Below are 27,843 nucleotides of genomic sequence, written 5' to 3' on the forward strand. Positions count from 1 at the left end.
TTAGCACTTGGTGTGTACTCATTATACCACCAAATTATGCAAAATCTCAAGATCATGTACAAAAACAACCTACAAATGCATGACTCAAATTGTGTTTCTTTTATTTGCAGTACATATTTTAATTTTTTTTTTTGGGGGGGGGTATCATCAGATCCCAATGCATTTATTCGAGTAGTGCACTGTTCATTGGCTGTCGTCCAAGATGCACAGAGCCAAGAATTCTTAACTACTTGCATGGCTGGCTTCACTAGCAAACATAACAAACCAGCACCATATATATGACTTTGTTTTTAGGCATTACTTATCTTTTTTAACTTTTATTTATCTTTATTTGGCCCTACCGATCAAAATCTATTGGCCACGCATGGTGTACTCCCTTCTCTCTGCTCCCTCCGGCCACAGATTGGGCTGGTATAGGACCGATTACGTAACATCATGACTAGGTTAAAGTCATACAGAATCATCCTAATTCATAAAAAAAGGAAAACATGGATTGACAGTACCAAACATTTCTCTACCTTCAGAAACATACAAACTAATATGGGCTAGACCCATCACTTAGTTTACTCCTAGCACATTTTGCGGAAGGTATTGCACATGAACTGTAAAAAAAAAAAAAAAAAGATTTTTTTTTTTAAAGGAAATGTACATAAACAATTATCTTTACTTCTAAGTGAAGTATTCATAATGTACAAAACTAGAAGTTTCCTAACATTGACAGTACACTTTCAAATAAATAAATAACGGAATCTGTATTCACATGTCTTCAATAGCTAATCATGTGGGCAACTAAGTATCCAAGAACTTATTGAAATTTAGTGAGGTAGTTCATCAAAGCTTACTTAAAATCATGATGATACTTTTTTTTTCTTCAAGAGATGTGATACAAAAATCAAAAGAAAGTCTACAAATTCCAAATGTATCCCCAATAATGCCGGGCTAACAAAATTAAGACCACTTAAAAATAACAAAATAAAAAAAATATCTTGTCTTGATTAATTGTGTTCTTGTGTTATAACACAGCTTCTATAATAGTGGATAGATCTCATTGGCTGTTATTCTGCTTCCCCTTCCACAACACGTCAAGTTGCCAAATAATCCATTAGGTTACATTTTACATTCTGAAATGACTCTATTTAGGACAGGAATTATTCAACACCACCACATAACATCTACACTGCCACAGCCATAGTTACCATTCAGCGCAAATACATTTGGTTTAATATAAAACCGAGGAAATTAGGCCAGAGAAATCTTCCCTCCTAAAATCATCAAGCACATTCTCATTATGCAAAGTAAAGCCGCAAACCACACACGCCTACCAGTGATTGTTATATTTAAAAAAAATAAAAAATAAAACAATTTAAAAGTATTTTACTTTGATGAAAGACCTACCTAAAACAGCCCCTTTCTGAAACAATTTCAAACGTATATTATGCGCTCAAATATTCTAAAGCATACATCATCCGCTTGACAGAACGTAGTCTCCAACTTCAGGGTCATACCGATGCCGTAGAAAAATATACAATGCATTTTTTTGATAACGGCCTCAAAATGTGATTGACTTATTTGTGGAAACTACTATAGTCCTTATCAGAAACCATTAAATAACCTACAGTATACACACCATGACGACTACTCCTCTTCCTAGATACTCAGGAATGAACGATTGACAAACTACAGGCACTTTTCCCTTTTAAAAGCAAAATAATAAAAAATAAGAATACACTGGAGGGACACTATTATTGCATACGGTCCAGAATCATTGATTAACTTGGATTTCGTGGTGGTTCAGTAATTATTTTGTGAAGTACTGTACTAAGCTTAGTGTGAAATAGATTTAGTGCACACATGCATACACCTTCTGCAAAGGGCCTAGCCAATACCTTCTCTGAGATTCAGCTTATTACACTCATCATTTTCCAAATTAGACATTTTCAATATACAGCACGTTGGCAACCATAAAAACAAAATCATTAAGGTATATTTATATTACATTAATAAAATTAGATCCGATTTTTTTGTATATAGTTTGTTTCTGCTTTTGCAGCCTGCAAAATCTCCATCCCTCCAAAGACAAATCAACATCACCACATACACAAGCCCTCTCTATGTCCATGTTCGGACTGAACCGAAGCGCAGTCTTCATAGGACTCCTCACAAGTCACGTGTTCTAACTAGTCACATCCCATTTCTCACAAAGCTTCTCAGCATACACCTGTACAGTAGTGCCACTGCCATATTTCTCTGTCCTATTGTTTAACATAACCCCACTGTCAAAGCAAAAGCCACGTGGAGAAAAGAACCACTGGAGAATAACTGACCAGAGCAGAGGAAGAAGTGCCTTCAGCTCTCTGACAAAATTAAAATTAAAACATTAAACCATCTTAAAATTATCAACATCTTCTGAGTTGTTTCCTTTCTGGACCTATCTGCATCCTTTTGATCATATACTGGAATACCCATAAAATATGAAAAGAAAATTCAGGCAAACTTTTTACTGAAAACAATACACAACATTTCTTCTCTTACCAAAATGAAAAATGGTTCAGGAATCAAACAGCATTTTGAGATATTTTAAGACTAAACTAACAAAGAACAAAGAGAAAAAAAAGAAAGCCGTTTCATCAACTTGGATTTTTTACAAGGAAGTAGACTCACAAGAGAAAAACAGTTCTAAAGTTTCTCGAAATTCAATCCAATGGATATATGCATTAAAACACAAAATCCCATATGAAAGAGAGAAACTATTCTGAAGGGGAGTACTAAAATTACACATCAATGAAATGATAGTTGAAATGGCTTACTGCAAACTCAAATTGGAAAAAATATATTTACCATAAAATCTGTACAAACTCATTCAACATCAATATGGCCAGTTGAAATAGCAGTATCTTGAAATAAAAGTTGATGAAACTAAAAACAAAAAAAAAGCTTTGATAAAGCTTTTACAGATGTTCTCAAATTCTCACCAGCGGTCGAAACCACAGCGTAGTGAAATCATTCTCAGGTTAAAAAAATATTGATATGCCACAATAAATTACAGCCTGGACTCAAAAAGAAAATAACTCAAATAACTCTGTAGCAGTAGTTTTCGGGGGGAAATTATAAAGGATAAAAAAATAATTACAAAAAAGGTGAAACTGGCCTAAACTCTACACCATTGAAGACAAGCGGAGGGACCGGTGGGACAGGGCCCAGGGCAGGGTGATAGTCATCTGCAGCAGCCCAGTGGGTCCGTGTTAGAGGCTGTCTCCAGGCTGCTGTCCGTGTCGGAAGCCAGGGTGGGGTTGGTGGACACATCGTTGACGGACGTGGACGATACAGAAGGGTACTGCTGGGAGCTGCTGCTCACTGCTGCACCTGTGCTACATGTATGGAGAAACATAGAAGGGGCATCAAGTCAGACTTGAACCACAAATGATTTCTGGTTAGGCTATGGCATTTTAGCAGAGAGAAAAAGAGGAACGTTTCTTAAAGAAATGAACATGGTCCTTCAAGTCGGATCTGGAGCAGAAGCCGATTATGGGCAGAGAGACAGTGCCCGTCTCAATTTGTTCCTCCCACAGTGCTCTAGGACGAGGAGTTTTTCCTGACCACGGGACCTGACCAGGAAAAACACTGGGCCATAGTTATAAGCTATAATCAGAACGGGAGTGCTCATTCCCCATAGAGACAACGCTCTAAACTAACCTAAAGATGCTGGCTGTCCCCGGATCACTCCATTCTTCGTTCTCTCCTCCCAGTCCTGGACCTCCATGTATATCAAATCTGTGATGGAACACAACATTTGGTAAAGAGAGCAAGTACAGTTGCAACTTCCGATAACTTCACCAAAACTCAGGTTTTCCAGAATTCCGGATTGGAAGATTTCTGGAATCAGGAGGGAATAAGGAAGAAATCTGGGAATCCTACAACCGGGATTTTGGAAAATCTAGGAATTTTGGGAAAGTTGGGGAATTTTGCAACCTTAGACAAGAGACATAAACCTAAGAAGAGCATGACAGACCGCAACACAGCAAGCATGACGTGACACGGAGTCGACACTTGAGAATAGAGTCAATAAACAGGGCTCTGTTAAACGGGTCTCTGTCAAAAATCATCAGACCAGGTTTAGATTAGACAGAGGCAGGCAAAGGATACAGGGATTTGTTAGGACAAACAGACACACACGCAAAGGGGAAAACCTGCATAACACTCAAATATTAATATTAAATGTCCCACAAGTATATCGTGAGATGTAGATTCTTCGTAGAGTAATGTGCGATTGTAATGTAACATAGTGCAAACATTTAAAAGTGCTCAGTGTATGCAAGTGCTCAGTGTATGCATCAAAGCATGGGTAAGCAAAATGGCTTCGCTTTCTCTACTGTACCTTTCCACTCCTCCACTGTGTGTTCCCTCTCATCCAGCTGCTTGTCAGTGATCAACGGTGGGGGCTGCAACAGGAACAGGACAGAGCATACTGTAAGTGGGGTGACACGGGGACTGATGACCTTCTCTTCACTTGGCTGAGTCACATTCAAATGTGTGCAAGGCGCTGCTGCACTGCTGCCAAATCTACAGGTCTCAAGGCCGATTTTTGTCCGTTTTGAGGACTGGTGAGTGACTGAGGGGAGTGCAACATCTCATTCTTCACCCACACACTGCACGTTAGCCGAGGTGGAGATTTCGTGACTTGAGGGAAAAACAGGTTGACACATCCAAGTGCAATCTCTGTGATGACAACCGGCCTGTCAATGGAAGTCAAATCCAGAGCACCTGCTTTCAGCGATGGCCTGATAAACCGTCAGAGACGTTTATCATCTGATGTGGCCTAAGCCTTTGGCAGGCAGGCAAACTCACAGGGCTTTCATGGTCCCTCTTACTGTGAACCACAACTAAATGTGTTTTTTAGAAGCGTGCACACACATTAAGACACACACAGAGTAGACCTGAAGAGTCATGTTATTATCTAACATAAGAGTAGACAACACAAGAACCACCCCTACACGCCCACATAATGAGCAAGTAAGTGCTTACCGCCTCCACTTCAGTTGGATCATACCACACGTTGATGTAGGGGTGCTGGAGAGCCTCGCTCACAGAGATCCGTTTGGATGCATCTATTACCAGCATCTTTGATAATAGGTCTCTGGCTTGACTTGCTGCGAGGCAATTAAGAGAAATTAATGGCATGGGCAAAGTCGACTCGGCTGACATTCACTATGCTGATAAATTAGTGTAGTGTGCCAAAATAGAGTCCCTTAGTCAAACATGATCAGAATCAAAGCAGAGTAAGGCTTCAAACCACTACATAAAAGACTGCATTAATCATCATCTAACTTGACTACTTTCTGTGGAATTAACAATTGATCACATAAGTAAGTTGGACTCTATTAGTTAGCATATATCAGAGAACGTGTTAGGCACGTAATGTACTTATATTCAGCAAATAAATGTCTATAGATTTAGAATATTTTAGTCATACAAACATGTAGGAGACATTTTGCATCTCACAACAGGCACCTCACAATGACACACAATACTGCAGTTTTCATGCTTTGGGTGTCCCACAGGGGGGTGTGCTCTCCCCGCTTACCTTTCAGTTTGTTGTGCTCCGAGTCGGCTGGGAAGAGGACGTCAGGGAAGAGCTTCTCAAAGGTGAACCCGGCGTAGCGGGGTCTGTTCTCCACATAGGTCCTTACCGACTGGTTGAGCTTCATCAGGAACTCCTGACTGGGAGTCCCCAACTGCTCGATCACCTTGTTCCACTGATCAATATCTGACGTTCCAACATGTAAGAAAAACGCTGCACAGGGCTTTTCAGGGGCTTTTCACAAGGGGGACGATTGACAAAGTTTTGGGTTTGTAGTTAGTATAAAGAAATCGGTTGTCGTGGAGAATTATGGACACTGAACACATGAAGGCTATTTTCTTTCACTGTTGCCTTTGTTGAGCAACTGTGATTGAGTAATCAAGGGAAAGCTGTTTGATCGTCTCTTCTCCCATGAGACAGGCACACAAAACACTGAAAACAGAACCGAAAGTCTCGTTGTGAGACTGTATAATGAGGTGAAGTGATCAGAACAGTTTTCCCTTCAGTTGAAACAGCCTCCGACAGGTACAAACCATAGACATCGCATCATGGTATCAGTCCCATTATGGAGTCTGTGAGAGTACGGGCAGCGCCATTGAGGCCATCTCAATTTTGAAGTAGTGAATTTTCTTCTTCTACTAGTTGTATGAGTTGGCAAACAAACTGAAAGGGTGCATACTGCCACCTAGAGTGAGGTATTTGAATAAGCCAAGGTTGGTGATTTACTTCCATCTGAAGTTATAGAATGTTTCCTCACAAGTGTAATTAATTGGCTGATCCCTGGTGACCTGGACGGAATTATGTGATCCTTCCTTAACCCATAGGAAGTCCCACACAGTTGACTACTTCAAAATGGTGGAAGTCCTCAATGGCGCTGCCGATACTAAAACGGGCTTTTGAGCACTAGAGTCCTCGATCTATCTCTATGGTACAAACCCATTCACAAATACCCAATGGAAATTAATTTGTATGCAGTAGGACGGTCTCAGCACCACAACACACACACATTTTCACACACACATAACAAACAAATTTGCACACACATACATACAAACACACACACACACACAATGGAGGGACGATGAGGGTCCAGGTAAGGATACGATCTGTGCCTGGGAACAACACACTACCTCGGACCATTTCTGCCATGATGCAGCCAATAGACCAGACATCAACTGAAAAATGAAATGACAATAAAATTAGCATGCAGAACTCAAAGCAATAAAATAAATGAAAAATAAACAAAACAAGGAACGAATAACGATGCAGACAAGGTGACGTGTGTGAATGCAAACAAAGAAAATGAGCGCATGCAAACTCTCACGTCAAACCGCTGTCAGTGTCCGACTAAGCAGTGCATCATGAAACGGCGTGGGTTTTCTGGTTCACTCTCTGGCATATTATTAACCAAAGTGGAAGAGGGCCAGAGAACTGCCTACATGCCACCCTCAAGACTCTCAGTGGGGTAAATGAATACCATCAATTTAATAGACAAAAGCCAATTTTAGATAATTGATAAAAGCACTACCAGTCCACCATACACAGCACATAAGATATTCTGTGTTAGGACAGTGTCCATTTCATATTTTCGGCCCAAACGGCTGTTTATCTTTGAAGAAGAACGTCAAACAATAATATGAGATAAGAGGGTATCTTTTGCAATTGCATTTCTTGGTACAAATTAAAAGAGCAAACCATTCTATTTCAGGTGCTTGATGTGTGAGTCAGAGGTGCTTCAAGCTACAGTGATGGATGCTCGGGGGGATAGAGTGAAGGTGTGGGGGGTAGAAGTGGGTGAGGAGGTGTCAGGTATATCAGAAGAGAGGTGGAATTTCGACAGTTGCTCTTTGACATGATCTCTGCGATCCATTGTAATGAGCAAGGCTTCAAAAAGAAACTCGGCAACGTTTTTTTTTTTTTCAAATGCTGAACTGAACTACTGCAAGCAGCACAAGGATACAATCCCTTCCTGGAAAAAGGATTTTGTGGCGAACCATTTCTGCCATAATGCATCCCACAGCCCATATATCCACTAGATATGTGTAGCATAGAAAGAAGGAGAAGAAAATAAGCAAAGCAACAAGTCAGCAGGAAAGTTTGGGACATTTTTGGTCAAGAGTACAGGGATGCCCATATTTCCAAGCAGTTGAAGTTGAAGTTAAATAAACTTTTCCCCCGTATTTGAGCACTGAATTTCATCGCACAACAAACCCAGTCCAATGATTCGGAGATATCAAGCCCCATCACATCTGCACATAAGACATTCTTGCAGAAAATGTTCATTGTTAAAGGCATGCGCACTAAAGTGAACGAGTGGATCCACACGTGACTGGATTCCCACTGACATCTAGTCCGGCTGCACCGTCTCTGGGCGGCCTCTTAGAAAACACAAGCGCTACATCCGCTGTGTACAGGCTCTCTACACAGGAGGAAAGGAACCCACAATGCATAGCCAGGCATGCCACCGTCACCTCCGACTGTGACACTGACACGGGAGGGTGGTGTGGCTGTGAGGGTGGGTGGGTGTTAGGACATTGTGGGCGGAGCATGCGACAGGCAGCGTTCCGCAGCACGCGCAGCTCTGATGATCGGTCACTCACTCACCGTTGGCCTGGTAACCCATGCCCAAGATGACTTCAGGGGCGCGGTAGTAGCGGGTCACCACATACGGGGTCATCAGGAGGCCTGTGGCCGCTGTCCTGGCCAATCCGAAGTCCAGGATCTTCAGTGTGCAGTCCGACTTTACCACAATGTTGCTGGGTTTCAGATCCTGAGGGTGGGGTCAGGAGAGGACATGGTTTAGAGATATGGGATGGGTGGATAACTCTCTAGAAATGTCAGGCTAGGCAAGGCGTGCGTGTTTGTGCGTCTACCCTGTGTATGATGCCCGCGGCGTGAAGGTGCTTGATGCCACACAGCATCTGGTAGAGCAGATAGGACAGCCGCTCGTGATCCAGCTCCATCTGGATCACCTGGCACAGGTTGGCATCCATCAGCTCCATCACAATATAACTGGGGATGGATACAGAGGAGAGGGAAGGAAGGGTGGGTGAGATGACACGTACACACTCACAAACAAATGCATACACAGACAAACACACGCTGATACACCCAAGCACATGCAAGAATGCACACCGATTATGCTCTCCCCCCCCCCCCCCCCCCCCACACACACACACACACACACACACACACACACACACACACACACACACACACACACACACACACACACACACACACACACACACACACACACACACACACAGGCTGCCTCCTCCATCATAGCAAAACTGTCCGTATACCCTCAGGCTATGATTTGTTCATTTTTATTTTTAGCTCCAATCAGGCAGACAGAGATTCTCACAGTTCCACCCTCCGCTCGGAGAATGAAATCACATTTCGTCCCATGCACCGCAACATACTAACCAATCCGTTATCCCACAATGGACCCCGACCCCAACTACCATACACCGCACAAAACAATTGTTGTATATACTTCCTGCCACTTCAGCACTACAGCCTACCAGGGAACACTGAGCATATATTATATAAAACCAAGGGCAACGGCGACGTTACTTACACATCTTGGAACTCCTCCAGTGTCTTCTGTGGCGTGAATACATTTAACAAGCCAATAATCTGTGGGGTTACAAAACGCATCAGTGCATCATGGGTCTATGAGCAGCGTATGGAAGGACACCGCATTCGGTGGTGACAACACACTGCATAAGGGTGCACTAAAACAGCAGGATAAAACGGATAACGCTACAGAAAATAGGCAATTGAACATTTGAAAAAAATGTGAACGCCAAGAGCTCGCGTAAAAGCTACAAGAGGATAGCAGCATTCTGGAATGATCGCTGTCGTGAAAACGAGAGACATTTTTACAACTCCCTTTCCCACTTGCACTCCCCCTTTTTGCTATCGCAGGTTCAGAGAGAGGGAAAATAGCTTACGTTCTTATGGTTGACACATTTCATGAGCACCAGTTCTCTGTAAGCTCTTTTGGCATGGGTCTGGTTCTGGAAAGGTCGGCTGAGTTTTTTAATTGCAACATTGCGTTCAAGGTTGTGGTCATATGCTGAGCTGGGAAACACAAAATATAACAGGTTTGTCCATACGGCATGATGCAATTTGAAGAAGGCAAGCATGGCCAAACATCAATGTCTTTAATCCTTTTTTAATAAAATATGATTTTTTTTTTTAAACTAGGAGGCATGTGAGTTGTTCACACTTTCCCATATCCTAGGTCAATATCAATAACAGGGTTCAAGTGATTGAAGTCTAATACTGGACCAATGGCATACAAACAACCTGCAACAGCTAATAACATATCATATTGACTTCCAATGCCATTTTTTTTAAAAGCTATCAAATGGTTATGTTAGATAATGTTATTTTCCAACGTAACACACGCAGTTCTAACATAGCCACTTGATAATGAGTACTGGGCTACAGCGCATCTCTTTTCCTGTCTAATTCACAGGTCCGTCTACTCACCAGACAATCCCCTGTGCTCCGGAGCCTATGGGTCTTAAATTCTGGTAGCGCTTCAAAACCGTAAAAGTGGAATCACCGACATCTAAACTGTAAAACTCCTTTTCACGCTTATTCCGATTCATGATGAAATCTGGACAAAGTGTGTATTTTGGGCATCCAAGTGGAACTTCTGTCTCAAGACCTAAGAAAGAGGGAGAAGACAGCAGGAAGATTTTTTTTAAAGTACTAGCATTTCATCAGCTTATTACCTGGACATTCCAAGCCATAGTTTTTTTTGATTGATTGACATAGGCAGCATTGAGAATTTGATTGACATAGGCTGCAATGAGTGTAAAAAGCAATGACATTTGGATAATTTACAGTGCATTCTGAAAGTATTTAGACCTTGCCCCTTTTTCCACATTTTGTTATGTTACATCCTTATTCTAAAATGAATTTTGAAAAAATGTAAAACTCAATCACAGCGACGCTCAAGGTCCTAAACAATATCAGATCAGCTATCGATAAAAGACAATACTGTGCAGCCGTCTTCATCGACCTGGTTAAGGCTTTCGACTCTGTCAATCACCTCATTCTTCTTGGCTTCTCAAATGACTGTCTCGCCTGGTTCACCAACTACTTCTCAGATAGAGTTCAGCGTGTCAAATCGGAGAGCCTGTTGTCCGGACCTCTGGCAGTCTCTGGGGGTGCCACAGGGTTCAATTCTCGGGCCGACTCTTTTCTCTGTATATATCAATGATGTCGCTCTTGCTGCTGGTAATTCTCTGATCCACCTCTATGCAGACGATACCATTTTGTATACATCTGGCCCTTCTTTAGACACTGTGCTAACAAACCTCCAAACGAGCTTCAACGCCATACAAGAATCCTTCCGTGGCCTCCAACTGCTTTGAAATGCTAGTAAAACTAAGTGCATGCTCTTCAACCGATTGCTGCCCGCACCCTCCCACCTGACTAGCATCACTACTCTGGACGCTTCTGACCTAGAATATGTGGATAACTACAAATACCTAGGTGTCTGGTTAGACTGTAAACTCTCCTTCCAGACTCACATTAAGCATCTCCAATCCAAAATGTAATCTAGAATCGGCTTCCTATTTCGCAACAAAGCCTCCTTCACTCGTGGCGCCAAACATACCCTCGTAAAACTGACTATCCTACCGATCCTTGACTTCGGCGATGTCATTTACAAAATAGCCCCCAACACTCTACTCAGCAAACTGTATGTAGTCTATCACAGTGCCATCCGTTTTATCACCAAAGCCCCATATACTACCCACCACTGTGACCTGTATGCTCTCGTTGGCTGGCCCTCACTACATATCCGTCGCCAAACCCACTGGCTCCAGGTCATCTATAAGTCTTTGCTAGGTAAAGCCCCGCCTTATCTCAGCTCACTGGTCACCGTAGCAGCACCCACCCATAGCACGCGCTCCAGCAGGTATATTTCACTGGTCATCCCCAAAGCCAACTCCTCCTTTGGCCGCCTTTCCTTCCAGTTCTCTGCTGCCAATTATATCTCCCTATCTAACTTTAAGCATCAGCTGTCTGAGCAGCTTACCGATCACTGTACTTATACACAGCCACACCTCATCCTTATATGTTTACTTACCCTCTTGCACCCCAGTATCTCTACTTGCACATCTATCACTCCAGTATTAATGCTAAATTGTAATTATTTTCACCTCTAGGGCCTATTTATTGCCTACCTCCCTACTCCTCAACATTTGCACCCACTGTACAAAGATTTTTCTATTTTTCTTTTGTGCTATTGACTGTACGTTTCTTTATATGTAACTCTGTGTTGTTGTTTTTGTCGCACTGCTTTGCTTTATCTTGGCCAGGTCAGAGTTGTAAATGAGAACTTGTTCTCAACTGGCCTACCTGGTTAAATAAAGGTGAAATAAATAAAAATCTACACACAATACCCCATAATGACAAAGCTAAAACAGGTTTTTAGAAATGTTTGCAAATGTACAAAAAATACATTTAAAAAAATACCTTATTTACATAATTATTCAGACCCTTTGCTATGAGACTCAAAATTGAGCTCAGGTGCAACCCGTTTCCATTGATCATCCTTGAGATGTTTCTACAACTTGATTGGAGTCCACCTATGGTAAATTCAATTGATTGGACATGATTTGGAAAGGCACACACCTGACTATATAAATGTCCCACAGTTGACAGTGCATGTCAGAGCAAAAACTAAGCCATGAGGTCGAAGGAATTGTCCGTAGAGCTCCCAGACAGGATTATGACGAGGCACAGATCTGGGAAAGGGTACCAAAACATTTTTGCAGTAATGAAGGTCCCCAAGAACACAATGGCCTCCATCAATCTTAAATTGAAGAAGTTTGGAACCACCAAGACTCTTCCTAGAGCTGGCCGCCTGGCCAAACTGAGCAATCGGGGGAGAAGGGCCTTGGTCAGGGAGGTGACCAAGAACCAGACGGTCACTCTGACAGAGCTCCAGAGTTCCTCTGTGAAGATGGGAGAACCTTACAGAAGGACAACCATCTCTGCAGCAATCCACCAATCAGGCTTTTATGGTAGAGTGGCCAGACGGAAGCCACTCCTCAGTAAAAGACACATGACAGCCCGTTTGGAGTTTGCCAAAAGGCACCTAAAGACTCTCAGACCATGAGAATCAATATTCTCTGGTCTGATTTAAACCAAGATTGAAGTCTTTGGCCTGAATACCAAGCGTCACGTCTGGAGGAAACCTAGCACCATCCCTATGGTGAAGATTGGTGGTGGCAGCATCATCCTGGGGGATGTTTTTCAGCGGCAGGGACTGGGAGACTAGTCAGGGTCGAGGCAAAGATGAACGGAGCAAAGTACATGATGAAAACCTACCTCCAGAGCGCTCAGGTACTCAGACTGGGGTGAAGGTTCACCATCCATCAGGATAATGACACTAAGCACACAGCCAAGACAACGCTGGAGTGACTTTGGGAAAAGTCTCTGAATGTCCTTGAGTCCTTGAGTGTCCCAGCCAGAGCGGACTTGAACCCGATTGAACATCTCTGGAGAGACCTGAAAATAGCTGTGCAACAACGCTCCCCATCCAACCTGACAGAGCTTGAGAGGATCTGTAGAGTAGAATGGGAGAAACTCCCCAAATACAGGTGTGCCAAGCTTGTAGTGTCATTCCCAAGAAGAATCAATTCTGTAATCGCTGCTAAAGGTGCTTCAACAAAGTACTGAGTAAAGGGTCTGAATACTTATTTAAATGTAATATTACTTTTTTTAATATAAATTAGCAAAAAATATTTTTAAAAACAGTTTTTGCTTTATCATTATGGGTTAATGTGTGTAAATTGATGAGGGAAAAAAACATTTAATCAACTTTAGAATAAGGCTGTAACTTAACAAAATTTGGAAAAAGTCAAGGGGTCTGAATACTGTTCGAAGGCACTGTACATCATTTCTCTTCTGCTTTAAAAAGGCCTTTCCTGAGGTTTGTGGAAGTTCTTTGCTAGCATTTATATATAGCAGCTTAAAAACAAACACTTCAGTTGCTTGCTTGGCTGAGATATGGGGCAGCGCTAGGAAAGTTTCTCACAAGCCAATAGAGAAATCTGACAGCTATCACATCGAGAGTAACTAGCACCACTGTCTGATGCCCATTTGAGCCTGCAGAAAATGTTTATTTAAGACTCATTGCTCAGGCAAATAGAAGGAATGAGTGAGGCAGAGAGAGAGAGAGAGAGAGAGAGAGAGAGAGAGAGAGAGAGAGAAAAAAGAGAGGGAGGGAGTGCTGGATTTGATATGGAGTTAGAAGACAAAATCATTACTGAAATTTCCACTGGCTGATGGCCGCACAGGCGACAGACCATGACTTGACCTCCATACGCCTACACAGCCACCTTCCCCCTCCTCTTCACACGAAGGGGCATTCAGTGTGTGTGTGTGGGGGGGGGGGGGGGGGGGGGGGATTTCATCCCGGATGAAAGGCATGTCAACGGCCTGAAGCCATGCTATGAGATGGAGGGACTAAAAAAAAAAGTTTGGAGGAGCTTGAACAAAATGCTTTACGGACACAAAAGGGAAGTGAAATCACTCCGTGCAATCGCGTCATGCAATTGTGCACTCTGGAGCAGAATGAATGGCGGTGCAAACAACTGAATGACCATGCCTATACAGAGGGGCTGAATTGAATGATATGCGTGTCATTGTATTAAAACAACATAAATGACACTATTTTTATTCATATTATCAATGGAAATGTGAGCATTTGCATCATAATTCGTTTGTGAAAAGCTAACAGACAGGATAAAAACACTAACACATACTGTATGCAACAAGGTTTAATTAAAAGCAGGGGCCATGGAGCAGTAGAAGGTGTAACAATGAAATTTGGTCTTTAGATGTGGCACTCGGATAGATGAGTGGTAATTCAAATCACAGAGACTCAAAGAGAAGCTGAGAGAATATGCGATAAGAGGGACGCTGAGAATTGTAGCCATGAAGCATGTCGTCGTCGCGGACAACATCGCCCACCCACATGTGAAGGCTACATCGTCTGTTGCTGTTTCAAGGTCTCGCTCTAAATCACAAGTTCGTGGTCTGGGGCATTTCAGTAAAACGGGGGCCATTTCATTCACAGCAATAACTGAAGTGCATAACAATCCATGTGTCTCGGTCATGCCATAATGCCCAGCTGGCGTCTACATCTAACCTAAATGAATATGACTTCTCACATTATCTGTGGTTTTCACCAGCCTACTCTTCCAGCTAATGAAGACACTGAAGCCCATCACCACTGACTGCAAGAACGAGCAACATCAGAATTAGAAGCAATTTGTCAAATAACCCCTTGCTGCATGTGTTATGGAGGTCATTCTTCTATGACACACCTTAGGCTGGAATGGCCAACGAAGGTGTCCAACATCTTTCAAATCAAAATGCGACAGTAAATCTTTACCCAAGTGTTGTTAATCGAATGGATAGACAGTCAAAAGGAAGATATGATATAACCATATTTACCATCATTATAATTATATTATTAATAGCGTTCTTATTATCGATAGACGGGTATGTCGATGTGACAGCTGCCTGAACATAACACCGTCGATGAATTATTCGGCAATGTTTTAGGTATAGTGGATGAAATGTATTCGATCCAGATATGCTGACGACACCATCCATCAAATGTGTTACATTTTAACACAAGCTGCTGCTATACCTCTCACTTGTTAAATAGACATCGACTTGACGCACTAGCAGAATAGGTAAGCCTGCGAACACAAGTTTATGCTACTCAATTGGTGGTAGGCAAATTGTCAATTGCCCATTTCTTTGCCGAATGGTGGGCATGTGTTTCATATTTGAGAAATGTAGCATGTCAAACGTGACCAAGTCATTTATGTTGTCAGTATCTGCCGCGAGGATAGGTAGTTGTTACAATGTAACACAGCAGGTAGTTACAGTCTTGTTACAATGTAGCGTATTTTATAGCGTCTCGTGTGCATTTCAATTCATCGCGCATTGAGAAGTATCCAATAGCCAGATTTTTTAAGGCGGTGCAAGTCTTTAAAATTGCAATAGGCCTATAGGCCGAAACTCGACAATATGTTCCAGCAAGCTGGTCGCAGCTATTTATTGTAATTTCTGTGTTCCTTGCGACCCATCAGTGACAATACCCTCCCCCACTGCTAACAATAACATATCTTATAAAGGTTTCATATGGAACTCACCTCACTCCAAAAGAACGCGTTAGTAATTCCAAAACGGTCTTCCGTTTTTTTCTGGTCTTCCGTTTAAATATGCAGCAGAATGTTTGAATATCTTATAACGTTTTCTCGTTAGTAAGACAACCTCTGAGTCCACTGCGTTTCCTTCCACTGGCAGGCCTGGATCTGCAAAATACATGTGTACTACGTAACCTAATCTTTGCGCTTCCGTGACACAAACAGTTTCTGCTATTTCATACCGATGTCGTCGAAACCTTGCGATGTTTTCCGGTTGCGGATGAGAACTGGGTGACATTCAAGAGCGCAACGCCCTGCAGTGTTGTATAGCCTACCTCCCGCGGGTATTATCTGACTGTAGTGCATGCAACATTATGCATGACAAATTAGAGGCATTTAGGCATTCTACTCCTCATCTCGCCATAATAATCACACGCACTGAGAGGAGAGAGAGAGAGAGAGAGAGAGAGAGAGAGAGAGAGAGAGAGAGAGAGAGAGAGAGAGAGAGAGAGTGAGAGAGTGAGAGATAGAGATTGAGGGATGTTTCCCAAGTCAATAAAGCCCTTGAATTGAGAGAGTGAGAGAGGGGAGAGAGAGAGAGACAGAGTGTGTGTGTGAGAGAGATAGAGATAGGGAGAGAGATATGTTTCCCATGCCAATAAAGCCCTTGAATTGAGGGAGAAACCTTCCATAACAAAGCCATCACCTACAGAGTATTAACCTGGAGAAGCAAGCTGCTCCTGGGGTTCTGTTCACAAACACAAACAGACCCCACAGAGCCCCAGGACAGCAACACAATAAGACCAAACCAAATCATGAGATAACAAAAAGATAATTGCTTGATATATTTGAAAGAATTTACAAAAAAACTGTGCAAACTAGAATGCTATTTGGCCATAAACAGAGAGTACACAGTGGCAGAATACCTGACGACCGTGACTGACAAAATTAAGGACATTTTTGTCTATGTACAGACTCAGTGAGCATAGCCTTGCTATTGAGAAAGGCCGCCGAAGGCAGACCTGGCTCTCAAGAGAAGACAGGCTATGTGCACACTGCCCACAAAATGAGGTGGAAAATTAGCTGCACTTCCTAACATCCTGCCAAATGTATGACCATATAATAGACACATATTTCCCTCAGATTACACAGATCCACAAAGAATTCGAGAACAAATCCAATGTTGATAAAGTCCCATATCTATTGGGTGAAATACAACAGTGTGCAATCACAGCAGCAATATTTGTGACCTGTTGCCACAAGAAAAGGGCAACCAGTGAAGAACAAACACCATTGTAAATACAACCTATATTTATGTTTATTTATTTTAACTATTTGCACATCATATAGACATAATATGACATTTGAAATGTCTATTATTTTGGAACTTTTGTAAGTGTAATGTTTACTGTAAATGTTGTATTGTTTATTTCACTTTTGTTTATTATCTATTTTACTTGCTTTGGCAATGTCAACATATGTTTCTCATATGTTTCTCGAGTTGGTGTCTTTAGCCAAACAACAATCACGCGTGATTTTTGAAGTTCTCATTTAAAAAAAAAGAAATAGGCCTATTTTGAACATACTTTGGGTTAGTAGAACTGAGCTGAACATACTTGTCTCACCTTTCACCTCACTGTTCAACTGACAGATTGGGCGCGTTCCTCTGCCCAGGCGTTGCTGACTCCTGCCAGATTTTACAACGCCTATAAAGGTATTTATCAGGTAAGGTATCAGCTAACCACGTCATATGTTATAGCAATCTGTCAGTCGATTACACAGTTGATGACGTCGCACGCCACCATTGGTTGATGCATGCAAGGTCTGGGCAAGGGAGCGCGACCATTAGCTACAGTTTACGCTGCTCAGAGTACTTGGCCACACCAATTGGTTGCGCACTGCCTCGCCACTTGTCACATTGCTCCTGCGTAATCCAATTGAGTTCTTATAGCTGGAGTCTAAAAATAGTCAAAATTAACAGAAACACAGTATGGACATGTAATTACGTGTGAGTACAGAACGTTATATGCGATGGAGAAATGTATTATTTCCGCGCTCTCGTGTGATGGAATTGTAGATGGATAGATGAAAAGTCGTTTGATAGGCTAGAAAAATTTGCCGATGGAGAGCACAGCCACAGGTGGAATGCCATGTGATGCTTGAGGGGATTACATTCGAGCTGCAGGTATTCTGAAGAAATTAAGAGGGACCTCAGATATCGAATGAATTAAGGTAAAGTTGTGGGTTTAATTGGTTATAATTCCGCAAAAATTTAGACCTACATCTATTCTAAACAAATGTGGTATTCTATGAATGCGTAAAAGTTGCGTACAACATCAATGAGTGAATGTCGATATGTCATTAGGATTTAATTGTGGGTTTAGCTTTCCGTTAGGTAGTTAACAGTTGAATTACAACAGTTTCTTGACAATAGCCTGGTAGGCATGATCTCAACCTAAAGATATGTGCTTCCCTAAAGATAACATATGTTACGGTGTCATTTTAGCCCATCAATTAAATTATTGGGCAATAGATTTTTATATTTTGTGTTTTAAATGCAATGACAGCATAAATATAGCCAGTTGTCATGCCTTTATGTCCAAATAGAAGAAACAAAAATTCATTCCAGTTTGTCTACAAATTAATAATTTATGTTGGATTCACGTTTCCACCTCAACCAAAATCTCAGTTATTAAATCAAATGAAAATTAAATTAAACTTAAGTTTGATTTAGGCCTAATCCTATTCTTTAACTTAGATTTTTGGTTGGGATGGAGATGTGAATCCAACATATGACTGATTAATTTGAAAAATTAAAGCCAGACTAAATCAGTGGCACAGATGGAACTATCCAAGCGGAAGATAAATCTCCTTCTAATGTTGATATTTGGTTCCATTGATCACCAAGCAGAATTCAATATCACGTTTGAAATACAATAAATAGCCTATTAACTTGTCGACCGGTTCGATTCGGGTCTTATATAGCAACATTTAAAATTGTGTTTTTTTACATTGGATAAAAGTAGAGGCTCAGAGCTAAAAATTGGTATATCATACACTACAGTTGAGGTACAATGGGAAAGCAATTCTGCTTTGAAAGTTGATAAACTTGTAACCCACTTTTGAGAAAATGGCCCTTGAATGTTTTGGTACACCTACTGGAGAGCTCTTCTTTGTCTACACCCATTCTGCATTGTTCACACCCTCTTAAGCTTTATCCCCACCCAGCTCTTTATTAAGGATTCAGATGTGAGGCCATGTACTAAACAACCAAAGATTTCAAGACTAAAGGCTGGTTTATACTAAGGGTGTGTTCGTAAATTCAATCTGGACTGCCAGAGTGTGCTCAGAGTGCGCTCGTAAACTCAGAGCGTTGTCAGATTGTCCGTTCGCGCACACTGGACGCTCTGGCGGAGGAGTAGGGTTGATCCGAGTGTTCTGATCTAACAACAGCAGTCAAGCACCCAAGCTAGGGGAAAGGAGGATACCTAGTCAGTTGTCCAACTGAATGTATTCAACTGAAATGTATCTTCCGCATTTAACCAAACTCCTCTGAACCAGAGAGGTGCGGGGGGCTGCCATAATCGACATCCACGTCTTCGGCGTCCGGGGAACAGTGGGTTAACTGCCTTAGCTAACTGGCTAATGTTGGCCAGCTTGCTAGCAGTGGCGATTTTAGCATGTAAATCCTGGTGGGGCAAAAAAATAAAATAAAATGTGTGATACATGCCAGCAAAGCCACTACGCAACAACACTAAATAATACATTTAATTGCACTGTAACGGTGACAAACGGTGCACACAAACTCATTCACTGTTCATTAAGCCTCATTTACTGCCTTTTAAAAAAACATAGCTGATATGGCTGACTTGCTTAAACAAATGTGGTTTCTACTAACAATTGAGATGTACAAACTATGGCATAAGGGGACAACAAGCAGATAAGAGGCAATCTGTAATTTCGATTAAGACATTAATGAGTGAGCAACGACGGACGTAGGCAATACAACTATTTGTTCAGCACTTTTGAAATGTACAGCGACAGAATTCAGAACGTGGGCCGTTCTTACAGTGTACTCCCTGTACAACAAGTCAGAACCGTAGGATGAATAAAGGGGGCATATAAACAGACAATGAAAGTTCTTACAATATTCAATGATTACATTTCTCTACAACGGGTTATGGGCAAACAAGCACACACCGGCCACGAATGATGTGTTTACAATACTGCATTGGTGAAAATAGACCAAATTATTAGGAAGTAGATCTGATCTTTATCTAAGTCACAACAATAGACAAACACAGTCTGCTTAAACAAATAACACACAAACCATTATACGTTTTCATGTCTTTATTGAACACAACGTGTAAACATTCACAGTGTAGGGTGAAAAAAGTATGTCAAACCTTGGGTTTATTAACTGGTTGACACTCCTTTGGCAGCAATAACCTCAACCAAATGTTTTCTGTAGTTGCGGAGCAGACCTGCACAACGGTCAGGAGGAATGTTGGACCATTCATCTTTACAAAACTGTTTCAGTTCAGCAATATTCTTAGGATGTCTGGTGTGAAACGCTCTCAAGGTCATGCCACAGCATTTTAAAATCAGGTTGAGGTCAGGACTCTGACTGGGCCACTACAGAAGGCGTATTTTCTTCTGTTGAAGCCATTCTGTTGTCGATTTACTTCTGTGTTTTGGGTCGTTATCCTGTTGCATCACCCAACTTCTGTTGAGCTTCAATTGGTGGACAGATAGCCTTACATTCTCCTGCAAAATATCTTGATAAACTTGGGAATTCATTTTTCCGTCAATGATAGCAAGCTGTCCAGGCCCTGAGGCAGCAAAGCAGCCCCAAACCATGATGCTCCCTCCACCATACTTTACAGATGGGATAAGGTTTTGATGTTGGTGTGCCGTCCCATTTTTTTCTCCACACATAGATGTTGTGTGTTCCTTCCAAACAACTCAACTGTAGTTTCATCTGTCCACAGAATTCTTTGCCAGTAGCGCTGTGGAACGTCCAGGTGCACTTTTGCGAACTTCAGACGTGCAGCAATGTTTTTTTTGGACAGCAGTGGCTTCTTCAGTGGTGTCCTCTCATGAACACCATTCTTGTTTTGTGTTTTTTACGTATCGTAGACTCGTCAACAGAGATGTTAGCATGTTCCACAGATTTTTGTAAGTCTTTAGCTGACACTCTAGGATTCTTCTTAACCTCATTGAGCATTCTGCACTGTGCTCTTGCAGTCATCTTTGCAGGACGGCCACTCCTAGGGAGAGTAGCAACAGTGCTGAACTTTCTCCATTTATAGACAATTTTTCTTACCGTGGACTGATGAACATCAAGGCTTTTAGAGATACCTTTGTAACCCTTTCCAGCTTTATGCAAGTCAACAATTCTTAATCTTAGGTCTTCTGAGATCTCTTTTGTTCGAGGCATGGTTCAGAACAGGCATTGCTTCTTGTGAATAGCAAACTCACATTTTGTGAGTGTTTTTTATAGGGCAGAGCAGCTCTAACCAACATCTTCAATCTCGTCTCATTGATTGGACTCCAAGTTAGCTGACTCCTGACTCCAATTAGCTTTTGGAAAAGTCATTAGCCTAGGGGTTCACATATTTTCCAACCTACACTGTGAATGTGTAAATTATGTATTCTATATAGACAAGAAAAAAAACAATAATTTGTATGTTATTAGTTTAAGCACACTGTGTTTGTCTATCGTTGTGACTTAGATGAAGATCAGATCAAATTATATGACTAATTTATGCAGAAATCCAAGTAATTCCAAAGGGTTCACATACTTTTTCTTGCCACTGTATGTGCTCTTCAGATATGGGATTGCTTTGTTCTAATTCTTATTTGGCATCCAATTAAATGTTCTATAAACCTTCTGTTCCATGTTTTTGTACTGCTACTCTATTTTTTTAGCATATGTGGGGGGTTTTTTGTATGCAAAAACACTTCTCTGAACTACATACTTCACATAGAGATGGAATTCATGATTCATTCAAGTCTCATTTTGCCATGCAACACAATCTGTGGTAAACATACAATATTTTCTTCACACCTTCCACAGCAGGATATTTGCTGTGAATACTCTAATGACTTGGATCCAATGGTGGTACAGTGCCTTCAGAAAGTTTTTTTTTGTCACTTGCCTCCACACAATATCCCATAATGTCAAAGTGGAATTATTTTTTTCTAATAAATAAAAAATGAAAAGCGGGAATGTTTTGAGTCAATAAGTATTCAATCCCTTTGTTATGGCAGGCCTAAATATGTTCAGGCGTAAAAATGAGCTTAACAAGTCACATAATAAGTTGCATGAACTCACTCTGTGCGCAATAATCGTGTTTAACATGATTTGTTACTGACTACCTCATCTCTGTTCCCCACACATACAATTATCTGTAAGGTCCCTCAGTCGAGAAGTTAATTTCAAACACAGATTCAACCACAAAGACTAGAGAGGTTTTCCAATACCTCTCAAAGAAGGGCACCGATTGGTTGATGGGTAAGTTTATATATATATATTTTTTTCTTCAGGCATTGAATATCCCTTTGAGCATGGTAAAGTTATTAATTACACTTTGGATGGTGTATCAATACACCCAGTCACTACAAAAATACAGGCATATTTTAACTCAGGTGCCAGAGAGGAAGGAAACCACAAGGATTTCACTATGAAGCCAACTTTGAAGAGTTCAAATCAAAATCAAATCAAATGTATTGGTCACATACACGTAATTATCAGATGTTATTGCGTGTGTAGCGAAATGCTTGTTCTTCTAGCGCCGACAGTGCAGAAATATCTAACAAGTAATATGTATCAGTTACCCAAAATACACGCAAATCTAAGTAAGGAATGGATTAAGAATATATACATATGTCAGAGTTACGTTGGACTAAGATAGTGGCATAGTATAGAATTCAGTATGTACATATGAGATGGGTGATGCAATATTTACGCACAATTGAAGTGACTAAGATAGTATAGAGTGCAGTTTATACATATGAGATGAGTAATGCAAGATATGGAGACATTATTAAAGTGGCTAGTGATCCATTTCCTTAAAGTGGCCAGTGATTCCTAATCTGTCTATAGGTAGCCGCCTCTGATGTGCTAGTGATGGCTGTTTAGCAGTCTGATGGCCTTGAGATGGAAGCGTTTTTTCTGTCTCTCGGTCCCAGCTTTGATGCACCTGTACTGACTTCGCCTTCTGGATGATAGCGGGGTGAACAGGCAGTGGCTGGAATGGTTGATGTCTTTGATCTTTTTGGCCTTCCTATGGCATCGGGTGCTGTAGGTGTCCAGGAAGGCAGGAAGTTTGCCCCCAGTAATGCGTTGGGCAGACCGCACCTCCCGCTGGAGAGCATTGCGGTTGTGGGCGGTGCAGTTGCCGTACCAGGTGGTGATGCAGCCCGACAGGATGCTCTCAATTTCCACCTTCTCCACTGCGGTCCCATCAATGTGGATAGGAGGGTGGTCCCTCTGCTGTTTCCTGAAGTCCACAATCATCTCCTTAGTTTTGTTAACATTGCGTGAGAGGTTATTTTCTTGGCAACACACTCCCAGAGCCCTCACCTCCTCCCTGTAGGCTGTCTCATCATTGTTGGTAATCAAGCCTAATGCTGTTGTGTCATCTGCAAAGTTGATGATTGTGTTGGAGGCGTGCTTGGCCACGCAGTCATGGGTGAACAGGGTGTACAGGAGGGGGCTGAGCACGCACCCTTGTGGGCCCCAGTGTTGAGGATCAGCAAAGAGGAGGTGTTTTTTCCTCCCACCACCTTTGGGAGACCCGTCAGGAAGTCCAGGACCCAGTTGCACAGGGCGGGGTTCAGACCCAAGACCTCAAGCTTGTTGATTAGCTTGGAGGGTACAATGGTGTTGAATGCTGATCTATAGTCAATGAACAGCATTCTTACATAGGTATGCCTCTTGTCCAGATGGGACAGGGCAGTGTGGTGGCGATTGCATCGTCTGTGGATCTATTGGGGCGGTAAGCAAATTGAAGTGGGTCTAGGATGGCAGGTAAGGTGGAGGTGATATGATCCTTGACTAGTCTCTCAAAGCACTTCATGATGACAGTTGAGTGCTATGGTGCGATAGTCAATTCATGGCTGTGATAGGAGGAAACTGAGGATGGATAATCAACATTGTTACTCCACAATACTAACCTAATTGACAGAGGTAAAAATAGGAAGCCTGTACAGAATACAAATATTCCAAAACATAGTAACAAGGCACTAAAGTAGTACTGCAAAAAATGTGGCAAAGCAATTAACTTTTTGTCCTGACTACAAAGTGTTATGTTTGGGACAAATCCAATACAACACATTACTGAGTACCACTCTCCATATTTTTCAAGCATAGTGGTGGCTGTATTATGTTATGGGTATGCTTGTAATCGTTAAGGACTAGGAAGATTTTCAGGATAAAAAATAAATGAAATGGATCTAAGCAAAGGCAAAATCTTAGAGGAAAATCTGGTTCAGTCTGCTTTCCATCAGACACTGGGAGGGGATTTCACCTTTCAGCAGGACAATAACCTAGAACACAAGGCCAAATCTACACCAGTTGCTTACCAAGAAGACCGTGAATGTTCCTGACTGACCGAGTCACAGTTTTGACTTAAATGTAATTGAAAATCTATGGCAAGACCTGAAAATGGTTGTCTAGCAATGATTAACACCAATTGTACAGAGCTTGAAGAATTATTTTAAAATAATAATGGGAAAATGTTGCACAATCCAGGTGTGGAAAACTCTTACAGACTTACCCAGAAAGACTCACAGCTGTCATCACTGCCAAAGGTGCTTCTACAAAGTATTGACTCAGGGGTGTGAAGGGTTATGTCAATTAGATTTTTTATTTTTTTAAATTTAATTTTCAATACATTTGCAAACATTTCTGAAAACATGTTTTCACTTTGTCATGATGGGGTATTGTGTGTAGATGGGTAAGTGTTTTGTATTTAATGCATTTTGAATTTAGGCTGTAGTACAACAAGATGTGGAATAAGTCAAGGGGTATGAATACTTTCTGAAGGCTTCAGCTCAGTATTTTAGTATGAATACCTATTTTGTTATCCCTGACTCACAACACCAACAAGGCTGTACAATTTATGGTATAACTAATGAATCACTTCCTACATATTTTGTAGATATGTCTCTACCTGCAGGAACCAGAGTTGCTACACTACCAATTAAAACATTGACGTTTATTTGATCATAGTACTGTATATCCTTTGATTTTCAGGGATGGCATGTAGCTACATGGTCCCGTGTGGCTCAGTTGGTAGAGCATGGTGTTTGCAACGCCAGGGTTGTGGGTACGATTCCCACGGGGGACCAATACGGGGCGGGGGGGAATTTATGGAATGTATGCATTCACTACTGTAAGTCGCTCTGGATAAGAGCGTCTGCTAAATGACTAAAATGTCAAATGTAGCTACACTCATCACTCAGTCAGTGTATAACTTCACAACTTTGAGTTTTGAATGAAAGAAAAGTGAACCAGTATCCCTCTAACATTAGGTTTTATACTGAACAAAAATATGAACTCAACATGTAAAGTGTTGGTCCCATGTTTCATTAGCTGAAATAAAATATATACGCACAAAAAGCTTATTTCTCTCAAATTCTGTGCACATATTTGTTTACATCCGTTAGTGAGCATTTCTCCTTTGCTAAAATAATCCATCCACCTGACAGGTGTGGCATATCAAGAAGCTGAATAAACAGCATGATCATTACACATGTCACATCCTGACCAGTAATAGGGGTTATTTGTTATTTTAGTTTGGTCAGGACGTGGCAGGGGGTATTTGTTTTATGTGGTTTGGGCTGGTTGTGTTAGTTGTAGGGTGTTTGATTTAGTATTCCGGGTTTTGGGCACTGTTCTATGTTTATGTATTTCTATGTTCAATCTAGTTATTTGTATTTCTATGTTTAGTTAATTGGGGGTTGAACCCTCAATTGGAGGCAGGTGTTTTCTCGTTGCCTCTGATTGAGGGTTCTATAAATAGTTATGTGTTTGTTTTTGTATTTGTGGGAGATTGTGCTGGGTATAGCTTTGTTGCCTTGCATTCACGGTCTGGTATTAGTCGTTGTGGTTTTGTTGTGTACGTGTTTATTTTGGTTTACTTTCTTTGCCGTTTAAATAAAAAGAAGATGAGTGCACATTTCCCCGCTGCGTCTTGGTCCACTTTACCCTACGACAGCTGTGACAACACAGGTGCATCTTGTGCTGGGGACAATAAAAGGCCACTCCTTAATGTGCAGTTTTGTAACACAACACAATGCCACAGATGTCTCAAATTTTGAGGGAGCGTGTAATTGGCAGGCTGACTGCAGGAATGCCCACCAGAGATGTTGCCAGATAATTTAATGTTCATTTTTTTACCATAGGCCGCTTCCAACGTCCTTTTTCGAGAATTTGGCAGTATGTCCAACTGGCCTCACAACCGCAGACCACGTGTCTGGCGTCATGTGGGCGAGCGGTTTGCTGATGTCAACGTTGGGAACAGAGTGCCCTATGGTGGCGGTGGGGTTATGGTATGGGCAGGCAAAAGCTACGGACAATGAACACAATTTCATTTTATCGATGGCCATTTGAATGCACAGATATACCGTGACAAGATCCTGAGGCCCGTTGTCGTGCCATTCACCCGCAGCCAGCATGATAAATCACGGCCCCATGCCGAATGAATCGTTGAAATTGTTGCATGTTGCATTTTATATTTTTGTTCAGTGTCATTTGATATGTCACAGAACCTCAGCCGGATGCTACCACTGTCACGTCTCATTGTAACGCTTCACAGTCACCTTGGTGACGAGAGGGGGAAAAAATGAAAGGCACAGAGAGTAGCCATATCAGAGCAAATCCTCCAGGCTCTGCGAAAGCCTATTACATGGCAAACTGAAAGCTCATCGTGTGAAAGCCCGGTGTGCATGTGCGAGAGAGGGAGAGGGGGGAAATTAACAGGTGGCTAGAGAAGGGGAAGGGGTGCCTGTATTGCTTTGCATGAGTCCTTTAGTCCAATCAATCACCTCACTCATTGTAGATAATCATCTATAGCTACTTGTCTAAATGGACCAAATTTACTGTTGTCCTCCTAATATCTCTATCTTGTCAAAGAAAAAGATCACTTTGAGGTAATGATTTAAGCAATTAGATAATATGATTTATGGAAACAATCAAGTTTCTTGCGTTCAACAGTTTTCATTGTAATCCAAATAACGGCTTCGCATATTTTGTCACAGAGTCTATGATGAAACAACATGTATTGCTCATATTAAGCTATTACAGCGTTTTCAGGCAGAAATGTATTTAGATAATATATGACTGTATCTACCTGTGCCTGTGTCCCCCCAGGATGGGCACGTTCGTGACCCTGGCGGAGGTGCTGGAGGCCCGGGGGTCACCTCTGGAGGAGGATGAGTTATGGTGTCTTCTACTGGGCACCGCCGAGGCCTTAATGGAAATCTCTCACAAAGGTACCTGGACATATTTATATGCTTTTCCTGACCCATGATAATACACACCGGCAGGATCTTTTGACCTTAAAGGGATTGTTCACGCCATTTCAAAACATGTCAGATGTTTGCAGACCTCAAAAGTGGTATTATGCTGAGCTGACTTGTTTTTGTATATACATCTTTATGCATTAGAAGAAATGGGTCTCAAACCCGAGATGAATGGAAAGGATAGGCAACACCATATCATGCTCTACTTCTAATAGTTTGTCTCTTGTCCTCTCGACAGGTCCTGGTAACATGTGCAGTGTACTGAGCCCTGGCTCAATGCTGCTGTCAGCCACTGGGAACCTTGCTTTTAAGAGCTGTTCCCGGTCAGAGAACCTTGGTTCCTTCACTGCTCCAGAGGTACAGGAGGGGCACGCTGCCTCCAACAGGACGGCCTCGGAGAAGGTGCTCAATAAACCCCTGATCTCAATGTCATCGCATCTCACTGATAATCTGATTTCATATCCGTCTGTACTATATGGCCAACTCCTATGGTCTCCGTTGGCTTGACATCTCACCACTGTTTTGGTTCTCGAC

General features: G+C 41.8%; 2 protein-coding genes across 6 annotated transcripts in view; one reads left to right on the plus strand and one right to left on the minus strand.

Annotated features, from left to right (window-relative positions):
• Positions 1–84: 84 nt before the first annotated feature.
• Positions 85–16,053, minus strand: LOC106589346 (mitogen-activated protein kinase 8). 3 transcript variants are annotated; one of them, XM_014179190.3, is made up of 12 exons: positions 15,784–16,053; positions 10,082–10,262; positions 9,538–9,667; positions 9,162–9,220; positions 8,452–8,590; positions 8,183–8,348; positions 6,682–6,753; positions 5,582–5,764; positions 5,023–5,147; positions 4,376–4,439; positions 3,694–3,771; positions 85–3,363 (listed from the first exon to the last, which is right to left on the minus strand). In XM_014179190.3, the coding sequence occupies exons 2-12, from the start codon at positions 10,201–10,203 to the stop codon at positions 3,215–3,217; spliced, it is 1,287 nt and encodes a 428-aa protein (XP_014034665.1). In that variant the 5' UTR covers positions 10,204–10,262; positions 15,784–16,053; the 3' UTR covers positions 85–3,214. The 3 variants fall into 3 exon arrangements, with proteins under 3 accessions (XP_014034665.1, XP_014034667.1, XP_014034666.1); XM_014179192.3 differs by having other exon boundaries at positions 85–3,368; XM_014179191.3 differs by lacking the exon at positions 6,682–6,753 and adding an exon at positions 7,539–7,610.
• A 1,614-nt stretch (positions 16,054–17,667) lies between these two features.
• Positions 17,668–27,843, plus strand: part of LOC106589347 (FERM and PDZ domain-containing protein 2) — a 42,756-nt gene continuing 32,580 nt past the window's right edge. For all 3 annotated transcript variants that reach the window (XM_045710254.2, XM_014179193.3, XM_045710253.2), the window contains exons 1-3: positions 17,668–18,009; positions 27,158–27,279; positions 27,548–27,711. In XM_045710254.2, the coding sequence (XP_045566210.1) occupies positions 27,159–27,279; positions 27,548–27,711 (285 nt within the window). In that variant the 5' untranslated portion in view covers positions 17,668–18,009; position 27,158. The remainder of the gene's footprint in view (positions 18,010–27,157; positions 27,280–27,547; positions 27,712–27,843) is intronic.

Source organism: Salmo salar, chromosome 28 (genome assembly GCF_965601325.2).
Source record: "Salmo salar chromosome 28, fSalSal1, whole genome shotgun sequence".
In the NCBI taxonomy this organism is placed as follows: Eukaryota; Metazoa; Chordata; class Actinopteri; order Salmoniformes; family Salmonidae; genus Salmo; species Salmo salar.